This window comes from Alosa sapidissima, chromosome 7 (assembly GCF_018492685.1).
Source record: "Alosa sapidissima isolate fAloSap1 chromosome 7, fAloSap1.pri, whole genome shotgun sequence".
NCBI classification, from domain to species: domain Eukaryota; kingdom Metazoa; phylum Chordata; class Actinopteri; order Clupeiformes; family Clupeidae; genus Alosa; species Alosa sapidissima.
Window position 1 is genome coordinate 28773565 of NC_055963.1, and position 16019 is coordinate 28789583.

Genomic DNA, 16019 nt, shown 5'->3' on the forward strand with positions numbered 1-16019 from the left:
TAAAGTTTCACACAGCTTCACGCCACGTAATGCGCGACTGAAGTGGCCGTTTGAAAGTAATGCCCACTGTATTTCCAGAAATTGAAAAATAATAATAATAAAAATAGTTAGCATAATCATTAGCATAATCATTAGCTGGGTTTTCATTAGAGCTTTGCTTTTGAATTTTACTAGTCAAAACAACACAATTGCAAAGTGATGTAATGAGATTAAATATGGGTTTTATCTTTTACCAGTTGTCATTACAGATAAATGTGACAACGGATGTCCCAAAATCTGATAAGGTTTGGCAGTTTAAGTTCAGTTGCATCCATCAAAAGCTGTGGTAGTAGCCAAGATGACAAAATATGAAGGGAGGAAAAAATATCAAGAGCAAAACCCATTATACTTGGTAGCAACAACGTCTGATAATTCTAGAAAGGGCATTATCCACAATTGTCATTGCTGCTTGGTATAGTACACTTTTTTTTGCACTGGCAAAAGAACCCAAATCTCTCAAAAGCCGTGATGACATGAGAGTGTCGGAGTGAATCTCGCCAATAGAAAAATGGGATGCTTTCAGTGTGGTCTACTGGTCAAGTTGCTGATCCTCGGTCAAGAATCAAGAAGGGCAAGAATGTGGTCTTCCTTAAATGGGAAATACCTTAGCCTTTCAGCAAAGGCTTAAGAGGAAATAGCACCATCAGCACTTTTTTGTCCTTAAAGGTGCCATGTGTAAGAATTGAGGTAAAAATATCCAAAAGATGAGCTACACGCATCAAAAGAATGAGAAGAAATAAGGGCGATGATGTCATTAAAAAAATAACAAGGTATAGTGCTGCAGAGATATCAACCTGAATTAGCATGCTAAATTACTAGCCACAGCACGGCAGGTGTCATAACACCAGCTTCGGCCATGGGAGGCAGTATGCAGACAACATAACCGCTAGCCAAACTGCAATACACGTGTCTCTGTTGTTACTCTAGGGTAAACCAGCTCACTTTCTGGAGATATACTGCCCCCATCTTTTTTGGAATGTGGAGTATGAATTGATTTTTGGCGGACATTACACATGGCACCTTTAAGCACTTCTGTCATTTGCCTTCATGTGATAGACTCAAATGTGCAAGCTGACATCATATCAGATGCTGAAATCAGTTGGCCAAAGTTTGCATACCTGTCGGGACGCAGACATTTTGGACAGACAGCCCTCTCTTTCTTTTGGACCGTCTTGTTTCTTGGAAATGGGCTTGTTTTCTCATTTCAGCTAGCCTTGCATGTTTTCTCAGCTGTCTCTCCCATCGATTGAAGTTCTGGGTCAAATTATTGGTCAATCATTTTATAATGGCTCAGTTCTGAGTGAGTGACCCTCCTGCAGATACACTAAAACAAACAAATCGAGCCTCTGAATCTCTCCCGGACATTGCATAGTGCTGTGTCCCTAATAAATGATGTGGTGAAATTGAAAAACAATCTGCTTTCAGAATTAGTTTCGCTTTATGGGAAATAGTGTATGATGTTTCAGGGGGCAGAGAACTACTATTTTTACAAGGCATATTCTTCTTTCCTTAGTCATACGAGAACTCTGATGTCAGTGAAGCTACCATTTCAGGCTAATTGTGTGCCGTCTCCAACTAATCAAGCATGTTTAGTTTTGCATTCTTTTTTCAGAATGTGAAATGCCAAAGGGATGATTGGAATACATGACCAAGACCTCAGCTTGTTTTTGCAGTGCTTAAGTATTGTTTTAAAGGATGTTGTAAGTCTGGTCCCTTTTAGCCTGATCAGGGAGAACTGTTTGTGTGTTATAAAACACAAATGCTAGATTCCTATTTTTTCTCTCTTAACCATTACCTGAAGATATGTCTGGATTTTGCTTGGGGCAGTATTTGTTTGCCCAGGCCTGATCTCAAACACTACCATCGATGTGTCAACAGACATGTTCGAGAAACTCCTGTCAGACCTCACTGTATTTATGCCTCAGGCTGTAGAGGCTCTTAGTGTTTGGAAAATTCTGCGGCTTTTTTGACTAATACTTTATTGCCGGTTTGTGGTCTGTGGTTCAGGCTTCTGTGTTTTCAGCGCGAGGCCACAGGTATGCATAGTGTCCCAGGTCAGGCTCTGAGGTCAGGACCAACCAGCGAACCTGGCAGTCGCACACTCACGCCAGCTCAATCCCTCATACATCAAGGATGAGGTCATAAGTGATGAGCTCCATCACATACTTTTCTCTCTCTCTTTCTCTCTCTCTTTTTTTTATTTTTAACATTTTCCCAAACACTTGATTGTGTCCTGTCAGCTGACAACGCTAGGCGTCAAAGCAAGTGGTTTTTGGATGCATCTGTGAGTGAGCTATTAAGATCACTGCTGTCAAGAAGGCTGACCCTGCCCTAGTCCCATCTGTCAACAGCATTCAGAAGCAATCTGGAGGAATGAGGATGGGGCTTGGGAGCGAGGGGTTGGGGGGTGGATCGGGGTTGGGGCTCTGTTTGGGATGGAAAAGCACCTCTCCCCTCAAGCACCGCGATGCTGAGAGTGGGTGGTTACCATTGGCGCTAAATCCATTTTACCAGTCTTTGATTGCAATCAGGCTTTGGTACAAACCATTGGTTGTTCTCAAGAGAGCGTGCGCCATGTCAAACACCACAGCCTTGAGCTGTCACCTACCATTCCCTGCCTCCAAACAGCTGTGGGCCTTGACACAGGCTTACAGATAATTATTCACTGGTTCAGTGGCACTCCACGCCATTCTGCACACTCACCAGACCCTACTCTCATTCCCAAATGAAAATGGAACCAAACAACAACACAAGCCTGGAGACACAGAGGTGCTATGCTCTGCTGTGTCCAACTTGCTTCCATATGGCCTCCGACTTCTGCACGGGTGGTTCAGAGAGCAAGCGAACAAGTCTGGCTGTTTTGTTATCTCATGGGGATGTGTGTTAACCTCACCTCTACAAGCCCACCCTGTGTTATCTACACCTATCAGGGTTTTCCATTTGGTCATGCTTACTAAGGCTTACTAATACCATCCCAGTGTGGTGAATTCGGCAAAGAACTGAATGCAAACTCTGTTCGCAGTAGTTTGCATTCAGGAGAGAATTTGCCATAGCTCTAGGCAATACTGTATTGTACTTTTGTATTGTACTGTCTGTTTGTGCCTTGGTACTGTGACGCACACAGGTGGTATTTTCCGATGCCTAAAGAGGACCACCCTTGACCAGAGGGTTGGTAAGGTCGGTAAGGGGCACCCTGCAAGGTAAAAACACTTTTAACTGCCTCGGTTTAACTAGGCTTTACTTCCACGACTTCCACTCTGCAGCATCTCTTTTTATAGAGATGGAGTTGTTTGCCACAAATGCTTTGAACACTCCGAGTGCCTCTAATGAATGTTGTACAGACTTTTACCGTGCCTCTACACACACACACACACACACACACACACACACACACACACACACACACACACATACACACATACACAAACAGCAGCTAGTGAGTCAGGTGTAGCCAGCATGTGCTTACGTTTGTGTACAAGCGTGTCTCTCACCCCCTGAGTAATGGCTGCGTGTTTATCACAAGCAGGTTGGGGAACGTTTCGTCACCTTCCAGACCCGTGTGGATAATCATTACGGTCATTACAGTGGTATTCCAGCGCCACAGACCCGGGCACACACTTTTCATGTGGTGTCTACACACAAACTATGATTAAAAAAGTGTTTTTCCACAATTCATGGCCAGTGTCTGTAGTTTGCACAGTGCCCGGATGGCATAAGCAATCCGTAGGTGGAGACTGCAAGGCAGACTTCTATCCGTGGGAGCAGTTAAATTTCTTAGCTGAAAAATGGAAGGGAAAAAAAAGAATCTCCACTAATGTTATATAAGGCGTACTGAATAGATCACTATCTGTGAAGTGCACAACAAACACACAACGAGAAAAACTGTCTTGAATCATCACCGGGTTTTTAAATTAATGAAAAAAACCACAGACACAAACAAGAAAAAAAATCTTTCCCGAAAGCGTAATTTTAAAATGTTGTGTAATATCTGAGACTCATTCAGCAATGTCCCGAGCCACAACTCAAAAGCCAGCACCATTTAGCTGTCTCAGTATTTGACACCGGGGACCAAAGCCATGTGTTTGGAAGGCTGGACGGCATGAAAAACAACAGGGATCAAATGAGTGTACTTTCCAGATTAGATTAGGTTTGAGCGAAGGGAGTGAAGAGCTACCTTCTTTTTCACTGCCCTTAGCCTTTCGTTGTGCTTTATGCCAAACTGCACTCTTTTCTGCAGAGGAGTGTTTAGCTCCGGCTGTGATGTGCAGGGTAGCAGGGAGTGGCTGGAGAGGGCTGAAAGAGGTTGCCAGGTCTGTCCCCTTGGATTTGCAGGGTAGCAGGGAGTGGCTGGAGAGGGCTGAAAGAGGTTGCCAGGTCTGTCCCCTTGGATGGATGCAGTGGGCCTTTGGGTTGCCTTCATTCCTTGGGAAGTAATGAAGACATTCTTGCGAAAATACTACACCTGAAAGGTTTTAACGGTCACATTTTTTCAGTGGCCTGTCATTGCCGGTCGACCAAGGTTCTGCGTCAAGCTTGAACTTTCCATTTCTGATGTGTACTATTATACAATGTTTTCAACTTGTGTTTTGTTCTTTCTGTCAACGACTGTTTTTAACTTTATATATAAATATATACTTTAATATTATGAATTTAAAAATATTATGAATTTTCTACTGACAAAGGCTTTAGATTTGTTTAATATGTGGTGGGGGATATTACATTTTTAATATTGTTTAATTTGCCTGAAAATGTAAATACTGAGAGAAAACTCAGTTTCCCCGTCCTTAAAAATGTTTGTAACCTGATAAGCTTGAAAAGGTAAACCTTTAACACCCCTTAGAGACTTGGCCTCAAAAGACTCTGTGCTCTGTTTGACATGGTCATAGTCATTGACCATGTAGTTATTTCCTCTGCTATGGGTCTGCCATGGAACCCATTAAAGCAGTCAGAGTTACGATCTGAATATTGTCTTTAGTTGTAAATCAGACTGATTAAGGTGGTTCAGTAGTCCTCTCCTGCCTGTAACTCAGGTAGAATGATGAAAACAAGTACTGGACAAATAGGCTTCCACTCAGAGGTGAACAGAGGTGAAAGCCACACACTGTGTTTATGTGTAGGAACTAAAATAGAGAGGTGGTCTTGCAGGAAAAGCTGTTGAGGGCTCATATGAGCTGTGATAGATCAAGGCTCTGAACAGTGTGTCTATTCATTTTACATCCCATCATTTTGCTAGTTGCCCCTAAGGAAGGTTACTAACCCGCATACAGTATATATATCACATTATCCCTGGATAGCCACAAATCCACCTAATGTCAACATGGAGGAATTTTCTGCATATAGCTCTCTACCTAAGCAAAGAAAGCCGGAGAAATATTGTTTGTAAAACAAAGATGAGGAGAAAGATTGCTACTGCAATGGAGGTTCTTATTCAGCCATCTCACAGCCAATACAACAACATTACACTCCACGGAGCAGCGGCGCAACAACAAGTTAGCTCAGTTCTCAGACCAGAGGCGTTGGCTCACGCTCCGAGTTTAGTCTGCATCTTCTGTGTTGTTGTATCATCTCATTCGAAGGTCTCGCTCTCAGGCCAAAGCAGAAGTCATCCCTCCATGCAGCTCTCTCACGCAAGCATTGGGTTTCCTCTCCTCTCCTCTCCTCTCCTCTGCCTGTGCTCCCCCTTGTTTCCTTTGTGCAAAAAATTAGATGCAAACAGCAGCTCGGATTCGGAAAGCCTTATGACTTCTAATATCCGTCAGATAGCCAATGTCGGAGCCTGCTTATCCGGCAAGTGCCAGAGCCTAATGCTCTGTGGTGCACAGCGATCTTCCAGTCTGTTTGAAGTTGCCAGACCTCCGAAAGGCAATACCGGAGTCGTGGGGTGATGGTGTGGGCTGTGGGGGTTAGAGCTCATATTTAAGGGCAGTGTGCCCTTGTTTTCTCTGGCGAGGACACTTGAGGACTCGTCTTTGTCTTAGAGGGACAATTACTTTAATGTCAGGGTATTTAGCATTAGGATTGGCATTCCAATTTGGAACCCACAGGACAGGACATGCCAGTGGAGGGATGACCTTGATTTTTTATGCTGGTGTCAGCTGAGTGTCATGAGAGGAAATTTCCATCCTGTTAATCAGTTAAGCCTCATGTGAAGGACATGGCACATATGAAAGATCTACTATTAATTTTATGTGGTTGCTTATCTGGCATGACGTTCGTTTGCTTTCATTTTGACTTCTTAATGAGGCTTTTGTTAATGGCCAATTTTGTGGAATGAATGTGGTTTTCAGTTGGAGTATAAATATACTTGGGATTTTAAACAAGCTTCAGGGGATACATATGTCTGCATATTTTACATACTCAAAAACATAATGCAAACATAGCAACTGTCATAAATATTGTCCTGAATGGCTCCTTGCATTCAGCACTCCAGTTTTGTGTAAAAGATTGACAGAGTGACACACACAGTGTGGCCTTATCTAGCTGATGCAGGTTCGTGAAGCAGTGAGGGAGACATCCATCAGTTTTTTGCGCTGCAGTTTATTTGTGCGAGCCTGTCATCTGTTTATGCTTAGACATGTGTACTGAGCTCGAGGCCAGATGGCCACAGCAGAGGGACAGCGACGTCCCCTGGGTTCACACAAGCTCCATTAGCCCTCTTATTCCCATTAGTCATCTCCGAGCAACACATCTGGAATGCCACAACTCGTTTCAACTCGGTGTGCGTGCGCGCGTGCGTGTGTGTGTGTGTGTGTGTGTGTGTGTGTGTGTGTGTGTGTGTGTGTGTGTGGCTGCATCAGTCAATATGTGCAGGGAGTCGGTATACAGATTGCAAGCGCTCCCTTCCCGAGACTTGATTGAGATGTCCTGCAAGGCTATTCAGGACTGTTTGGCAGACGTCATCATTTTTTTTTCTGCGGAGTCAAAATGTAATTCAGGAATGGGTACCCTTGTGAATTAAAAGCAGAAACCACATGTGAAGGTTGGATCTTCATCAGCATTATCTTTCACTGCCCCCCACCCCTCCTCTGCCCCGCTCAGCTATCTTCCTCCCTCTCCTGCCTGTTTTGTTATGTAACACACTTGACCACTGAGTTTCCAGACTAATGTGTCTTTTTGTAGCCTGAGAAAAATGGTCCTTTTGTCTCTCCTCTCCTGGACGTGTGCTCCTAGAAATAGTTGCAAGTACTTGCACATGTTTTCTTTTTTTTTTTTCCTTTGGAATGAAAGGACATCACTCTCCAGGCAGCTCCTGTGTTTTTGGCATTAACCCACCACCAGGTACCAGACTACTGCACACGTCTGGCTGAGAGAGGCCGGGGCTCCCCTTCCCCCAACTTTATTACTTTTATTTCTTTGATGTAGGTTTGAAGCCATTGGCAGAAAGACCAGGAGAGGAGGAGTAGAAGGAGGAAGGCTATGCCAAGCTCTGATTGTTTCCTTTTTGAGTTGTCTGATTGTTTATCTGAATTAGTATGGATAGCCAAGGAAATCAATAGTAGGAATCAGTGTGCATCAGTGCAGACATTTTTAAAAGTTATTTTTTTTTTATTATAACTTATAAAGTTAACCTTCCGTCTCTTTATCCCTCTGTTTATTTATCCTGTTTCCTGTATCAGTTTTTAAATATGTCTGTCCTCTTTGCTGTCCCAAAGAATACTTGGGCCCATGAATTCTCATCAGACACTGTTTGCAGAAAATATGAATATGACATTAAATCTTCAAAAAAAAATTCTACAAAGATCATTACATAAATAGGAAGCCACCTGCCAGTACAAAGCCTTACTAATTAGCCTGAAACATTTTTATTGTACACTTTATTGTATCCATCTGATAAGGCTCAGGATCTGCTGATTGGCATACTTAGTCTTCTTCAGGCCCTGCCACAGGCGTACAGCATTAGACAGCCTGTTTAGCTCATCAGGCCACATTTAAAAGCCTCCAGTTGGCTCGTGGTCATGGCAGAGGCCAATATCCTCAAATGAATGATGGGATCTGCTCTCGCTTGTTTCTGGTTTCCCTGCTTCAGCGCGGTGTTGAGTGCTCGCATACTGCAGATCAGCTTCAGCAGTCCTCTCTTTGTTATAGCTGCACTGGAGGTATTTATTATCAGTCGCTCTGACTAATCTTTGCACTTTCTCTCGCCACCTGTGTACATCTGTCTCTCTATTCCCCGCAGATGTTTCGTAACTTATGTTGTTGCCTTGAGCTCATATCCCAGGGTGTGCAGATCAGATTGATTCAGTGTTTTAAAGAGTTTGTTTGCCCTTCGTCTTGTTGATCTTTGGCCACGTTCAATCATCTCACCCTTCAGGAGGGCTCTTCAGAGGATCCATGTCATAATACAAGGACCTAGATAGATAGATAGATAGATAGATAGATACTTTATTGATCCCCAAGGGGAAATTCAAGGGTCTCAGTAGCATACAGACATCACACACAACATGCACTTACAGCAGAAATGGTAAACATAAGTACATGTATAAGTATACTTATGTTTACCATAACAGTATAAGTATAAACATATAACTAAACTCCACTGTACAATAAAGACCGTAGAAGATAAGAAAGATAAGAAAACTAACAAAACTAAATACTAAATACACTATATAAATTAAATTAAAAAAGTCCAATGTGCTTGAGGGTGATCAAGCATAAGACGACCTTAAAATGGAAGAAGGATTTTCCCCCAATAGCTTTCAAAGAAATGGAATGACACGTGTGACCCTCTTAGCTATTTTGCTTTCAGCACTTATTAGTACGATTGGGCGCCAACTCCATTTCAGCATGAACCTGGGGACATTTTCTCGACAAATACTGTAATAAAGCCTTCAAGCTGCTGGTGAATTGGAGCTCTGTGATCAGTTCTCATGCATCCTGCAAACACTTAGTAAGTCAACTAAACACTTGAAGGGGGGTTTCCAGGAGTATTGGTTCAAAGTCAGCATTGTAACGGTCATTACTTAATAATGTCTCTATTTCCATACTTTCAGAAAGACTAGCCATGTTGAAAATACATTTATCTCCCTAACTAGAAAGGGTTTTATTGCACTGTATCATGGGACAGAACGCACATTTCACCCATACAGATATGACTGGTAGCTCTTCTCCCAGGTAATACCATTTTCTTATTGTTTAGCTTTCCAGCAATCACGCCATCTGTAAAGCAAGACGAATCCCCTCACAGTGAACAGTGGAATCTTCCTCTCTGAAGGGCTTTCCAGAACCTTTCTATGGCTCTGGGGCTTTCTGAATCTTCCTCCTGTCTTGCCATTCTGTATAAAGGGTGCAAACAGAATGGGAAGTCTTTGTTCTCAGATCTGTTGAAAAGGTTCATAAAGTAACTGTGTACAGGTCTCTGTGTGCATGTGTGTTGGGTTGGGTGGGGGTGTTGTCATCAGCTCTCATCACCTCTGCTGCCTCCTAGGTCGTCTCGTTAAACTCCAATGGCATAGCGATGCACATCCATTATACTCCTCTAACAGCAACAGTCGCCGCTCCTTCGTCAGGCACCAAAGCATAGACGTTGTTCCATACCCCCCTCGTCTGATTTTTACTCACCACCCCTCCAAACCTTCCTCTGCTCTTTTTCAAATGTTGCGTTTTAGCAGATGGGAACGACAGGCCCTGGCGCTAGTGGTGGATGAGCGCAAGCAGCCTGGCTTTCCAGATGAGTGCTTCCAGATGGAGGAGTTTCTAAACACACATTAGAGGGATCAGGAGACATGACAGAAATATAGATGATGGGCCATTTATCTCACAGGCCATCGCATCCACTCTCTGGCTGAGCCCGGGTGTCTATCGGGAGGACTTTTAATGAGAACTTTTTAGGGGACAAAGTCAACAGCTCCAGGCCAATAAATTGTTCCAGTAGTGAAAGGTGTAGGAGTTTTAATGACAGCCTCTGATTAATGATAATAATAGGGTCTTGCTGTGACTTGTGATGAAAAGGATGCTGCTGCTGCAGACTTGGGAAGTTTGTTGCGATACGGCTCATTAAATCTGTTACAATGCCTTGTTGCACTGTTCTGGTTTACCCCCACTCTTTGCTCTTCTTTATGGAGGTGCTAAACTTTGTTTATTGCATTCTTCTGTTAAGACAGTCTGTGTTTTTCTACCTAAATGGTCCAAAGAGGTTTCCTGCACAAATGATTACATGACTGATACAGTACAGCACAATAATTCTGTCAGCATATTATTGTTTATGTTGTCAGTACAGCCAAGCCTGTTGTCAGGTCTCTCCCAGATCTCAGATGGTTTAGCCTTGGTTACTGTACAGTATATCCCTGCTAAGCTGCTTCCTCAAAAGCACAAAGCCCCCCCCCCAAGCATTTTAACCCAAGACAAAGGGGTCTGGGGTGCTATCGTTCACCCAGTAAAAGCCTGGTCTGGAAGTCATTGCTTCTGTTTCATCGGCTTTGGAATCGGACTGTATGTGTGTGTGACCTCAGTGGTCATCTATCACGCTGGCATCACGTTCCCCAGAGCTGCTTGGAGCCGCCAGCCACTGTCAGGTCACCGCCGCTCTGCCCGCCCATAAGTCTGACCCCTCATGTGCTCTCTGTCTCTCTCTCTCTGTGTTCCAGCATCAACAACAAATTGCAGCAGCCGGAGGCGGCATCGGGAGTGCTGGAGTACGCCATGAAACATTTCGGCGAACTGGTGAGAGCCCATCCCTCACTCCCTCTCTCTCTCTCTGTCTCTCTTTCTTCCTTTCTCTCTCTCTCTCTGTCTCTCTCTCTCTCTCTCTCTTTCTTCCTTTCTCTCTCTCTCTCTCTCTCTCTCTCTCTCTCTCCTTCCTCTCTCATCCTACCGCCCCCCTTCTCTCCTGGGTAATACAGAAAACACCACTTAATAGACCTCATGGAATTGCTCTCTACCCCCCCCCCCCCTCTTTCTCTTCCACACACATGCACACACAAGTGCATTCCCCTTGGCAGCAGGATGAGTACAGTTTAAGGCACGTGCCCCGGGACACTTTGTTCTTGTCTCTCTCTCTCTCTCTCTCACACACACACACACACACACACACACGTGGATGCACGCTTAGCCATGTGGAGTCGTCCTGTTGCAAAAGTCATTGCTGGGCAGAAACTTTAGTATATTTATTCTGTTAATTCTAATATACTACAGTTCATATTTCTTCTATATTAATTACATATCCAAAATGATTATGGATAATGGTACTTGTCTCTTCATCTATTTAGAAGTATGTTCAAGTGTTGTCAGACAAGAGCTTTATTTGTTTTCAATTCACGTTGTCAATTTGTTTAATTATAATTAATAAAATTACCCATCTCGGATGGACACGGTTATTATGTTGTCATTTTATCTCTCCAAATGTGATTGTTGTTGGAGCGACAGCTAACTGGATTCCTTCATGGAAATTTGCCGATGTAATAGAACATCTTCCCCTTCTCATAGAAAATATTTTGCTCCCTTGATGAAGGGTGTGCAGTGTTGAGCATGCTTCCTCCCGTGAACGAACAGTGTTTATCCACACAACATTTTCTTTATGTAACATGTGGCGACTGCGTTGTCCGGCGTGGCCCCGGGTGTCTCGGACACTGCCTCGAGCTTTGAACTGTAAAGCTCCGTGCTCCCGCTGCTGTTACCACAGCATGTCTCATGTTCTCCAGAGGGACGCCTTCCAGATATGAACTAACCTTCATAAACACAAGACATGCCTTGGACACTGACACAACTGTTTTTTTTCCACATCCCATTGCGTAACGTTTCAGAAAGGGCCTCTTTGTTTGACTTTGATTGCCTCTCCCCATGTTGGCTTAATTGTAACAAGATGTAATTGTGCTGTCCAGCAATCATCCTCCGTCTGATCATGTCTCTGGTGTGTACATGTATGTCCAATTCGACCTTTTGTTTTGGCAAATCAGGACAGTGAGCCACCCAGAGACAACCTTCTTACAACATCTATCCAAAAGAACATAGTCTTGGAGCTGACAAGATGTCTGTGGTGCTGGTGTGGGAGATGCTGTCAGCATGTGCAACAAGCAATTTAAATACCAGTGCGTGGCGTTAAGAGAACGTTTAAAGAACGTTTTATGTGCAATTTATTTTATTGAGTGTCTGCATTGAGCTCAGAACAGTTCCTACCGCGTGAGCCCTCCCACTGTTTCACAGGTTGGTGCTTTGATTTTACGGGCCAGCCGCCCTCGTTTTTTGCTGGTAATCGTCTCGGTGCGCAGTCGTTGGAAGTGTCAGGTGAAGATTTCCAGAAGCCCTCGATGATGACGAGCTGCCAGTCAGCAAGCCCCCGTTCTCACACCCCTGTTTCCCCTCACCCTACTGGGGGAACAGCCTTAAATCCCATTCAGGCATAGAGAAGACTAGCGACGACAGGCGATTGAACGTTAATTCAATTCAGCGATCACAGGCGAAATAACCACTGGCAACGCGAAAACTTTTGAGGACGACGTGCAAATCACTGGCAGTGTGTATGCAGCTGTAGGAGCCTTCTCCCCCCCCCCATCTCTCAACCCTTAGCCCTCAGCCGGCTTCTTTTTAAGACTCCGCAAGTCAGCCGCATCACTAGGTGGCTACAGGTCAAAAGAGGACAATACCATACTGTCCAGATCAGGTTAAGCCCTACCAACCCAAGAGATGAAAACCCTACAGTGGCTCCATTCACACGATTGGGTAGAGCATTTGCGCACACGTGTTTCATCATTTCCACATTTGGAGCTTTAATTTTATGAATCTGTTTAACTGACTCCTAATGAGGAGTGTAATGAGTGGTTCGGGACTCCAGCACTAAGCGGAGGAGTCTTGCTTTGTCCTGAGGGACTTATTTTCTGATGACAACCAGTGGACTATACATTAACCCACTTTTATATGGTTACTTTCCAAAACGAGAAAAGAAACTTCATAAAATGTGTATTTTTAAATTATTTGGTTACCATTTTGTGGCTTCCGCCACACAATTCATCACACAAATTAGGACAGATGTTGCACAGGAGCATATTACTTGCTGACTTCAATTTCAATGAAGTTACATTGCAATAAGTGAATGGACTGCTCGTGGAATGATAAGAATAATATGAATCAAAAGCACAAAACGCTTTGCCATCGACAGCGGTCATTTTTTGTTTGTTTTTGTAGCAACTTTCTGCAGCATTGTGAAGAATGGTATGATAAATGGCCAGAGAGCCTTGCAATACGGGATCACTCCTCCCCTGTGCTTCTGAACACAGTTTGACAGTAGCTGTTATCGCTGTCCGTACTTTGGAAGGGGAGACTGGACCAGTGTGCGACCTTCTCTCTCTCTCTCTCCTGGAGGCCAGCACTGTCCACGTGTTTATTTTGTCTTGTCTTTCTCAGTGGAAGCCATCTCTAAAGCTCAGATAGGATAGAAGGCCTTCAGGGACCTAGGACCTCCCAGTTACAAAGATTTCAACACCTCCATTTAGGGCTGCACAATTGATCGAATTTTAATCACGATCACAATTTTGGCTTCCCACGATCAAATTTGCGTGATCGAGCGATATTAAAAATGCGTGCTCTATCCATAGAACCAACCTGGCAACCCATAGAACGCTCCGCTACAAAACAAATCAAGTGCTCCTTAAAGGAACCATATGTAAGATTGTGGCCAAAACTGGTACTGCAATCACTTTCAAAATACTGAAGAGCGGTGTATCCCCTCCCCCTCCCCCCTGACTCGAGGTTGCCAACCCTGATGGCAAAACACTACTGACTTTGTGATTAGTAGATAGGTGGAGGGTGGCGCATCAGGCCAAAACAAAACATGACATGACAAAACACAACATCAACATCAGTTGAGGGCTGCAACTGCCACTTTTTAAATGACAATATCCTGGTATAAGTATTTGAAATGAACATGATTTCTTCATGTCTAGTGAAATATCAGGGCCATTTTATGATTAATTGAAAAAATGTTCTTACATACGGCTCCTTTAAACTTGTCTGACCATGTGCCTGCATGCAGCCTACCAATGACAGCTGCTCCCTGCACTGCTCAGCCTGATGGACTGTTCAGTTTGGATGCACTGTGGACTAATAGCATTATGTTAACTATTAGTAGGCTAGTTAGATTATTCAAAAAACGACGATCAAAAATCAAATGTGTGGTATGTGTGGCGCAGCAGAAGGCCAAGAGCTTGTCCCCCGAAACGGATCATCCGTTGTTCGAAAATATTTCGGATTTCAGGCAAGTGAAGTTAACCAAAAACATAAGCAAAGCAGGGCTCTCAACTCATACCGTGAAACACATCACATGACGTAAACCACACATGCCTTTTTTTTTATCACGTTAACTTTTAGTCCTTGTTTGCTTCCTCCAATATAGCCTATAATAAGTGTTGAGCTAACGACGGATTCGTTCATTTATTCATGTGTTTTATAAGCTACATGTGCAACCTACAATGCATATGCGTTTCAAGACAGCCTACGCAAAACGAGTGAGCAATAATGAAAATGTAGCCTACACGTCAGTGGTTTACATATCAACGAATGACTAAACCAGGGGTGTCCAAACTGCACTTCAATCCGGCCCGCCGAGCATTTATTAGTTTATCATAGGCTGCTCGCTATTTCTTTCCAGCGATAGACTACGTTGTGGTCAACTTTAGGCTACTGCAAACTGCTTAACACTCTTCTTAGACAACGTTTACAATGTCAATGTCAAAACAGCTTGTTACATCGAGATAGATAGTATCTCCATAGCAGCAGATCTAACTATGTTATGCTACTCCATTTGGGAGCGTATTTGAGTGCACGAGAGGGAGAGAGCGCGATGGCAACAGTAGTTCCCACTACTGACCATTATAAACTGTAAGAGGGCACAGCACTAGCCATAGCAAAGAGTCTTAAAGTGACAATGCACCATTTATAAATGATTTAAACAGCATCAAATTAACAGTATTTCTCAAGAAATTAAGTTGTCATTTAAATAATACAAAATGTTGTTATTATTATTATTATTATTATTATTATTATTATTATTATTAGTGTGTTTTCAAAACTTCAAAAATTTTCAAAACCCAATGTGGTCCTTGAGTCAAAAAGTTTGGAAACCCCTGGACTAAGCGATTAAACTCAGGAACAAGAAGCAGAGCTTAACTGGCTACTGGGGAGCGTTGGGAGGATGCCCGGTGGGCCGTAACGTTTCCCCAAATAATAACAAAGTATTGCACAAAAATTGCACAAAAAATTTGTTTGGAAGTTTGGAAGTCGCAGTCTACGGAAGTCTATATTTGCAGTAATTTAGGGGAGTAAATGTGAAGGGAAGAATTTGGATGAGCCAGATAGTAAGTCCAATATGTTTAGGGAAAAAAATATTTTTGTCACTAAAATTAATTAATAATCGTGATAAATAATCGTGATCTCAATACTGATCAAAATAATCGTGATTATCATTTTGGCCATAATCGTGCAGCCCTACCTCCGTTGTCAAATGTGGTGTTGCGGCGAGAATAATAAGTGACATGAAACCAGCCGCCTATATAGCCTTTCCATGTCTCCAGGGGTGAAGGGGAGGTGTTTGTGTAAACACGCACATTCGCAAGTGTTCAGGTTGTGAATGCTATCAGCCTGTTGCATAACAGTGCAAGCGTTTTAATAGCTTTGGTAGAGCGTTTGGGGACCAGCGGTTTCGGGTACATTTAAGGGGTTGACATTGTGTTATGAAAATGAGTTTACCTTGGAGCGCGCAGCCAGTAGACATCTCTGCCCTGCCGTTCTCCCCCTCTTAAAAAGAACATCTGTTTCTCTTAACTGTAATTTGGAGGAGGAATTCAAGGACAGTTTTTCTGTTTTCAAGTGCAGCTTTTTAGAAGTTGTCATGGTCACTTTGTGATGAAGTAGCATCCTTTAAAAAAGCAAATGCTCTTGTAGTAGACAGAAGCACCAAACAGTGTCATGTCAACTGTGCATGATCAGTAATAAATTCAACCGAAGCCAATATTTTCACCAGTATTGTTTATTTATCTTAAGGACCACTCAAA

General features: G+C 43.2%; 1 protein-coding gene across 4 annotated transcripts in view; it reads left to right on the plus strand.

Moving 5' to 3' along the window:
- The window catches only part of mtor (mechanistic target of rapamycin kinase), a 94260-nt gene that overhangs the window by 48608 nt on the left and 29633 nt on the right, over nt 1–16019 (plus strand). For all 4 annotated transcript variants that reach the window (XM_042096766.1, XM_042096767.1, XM_042096769.1 and 1 more), the window contains one exon: nt 10623–10698. In XM_042096766.1, coding sequence (XP_041952700.1) covers nt 10623–10698 — 76 coding nt within the window. The remainder of the gene's footprint in view (nt 1–10622; nt 10699–16019) is intronic.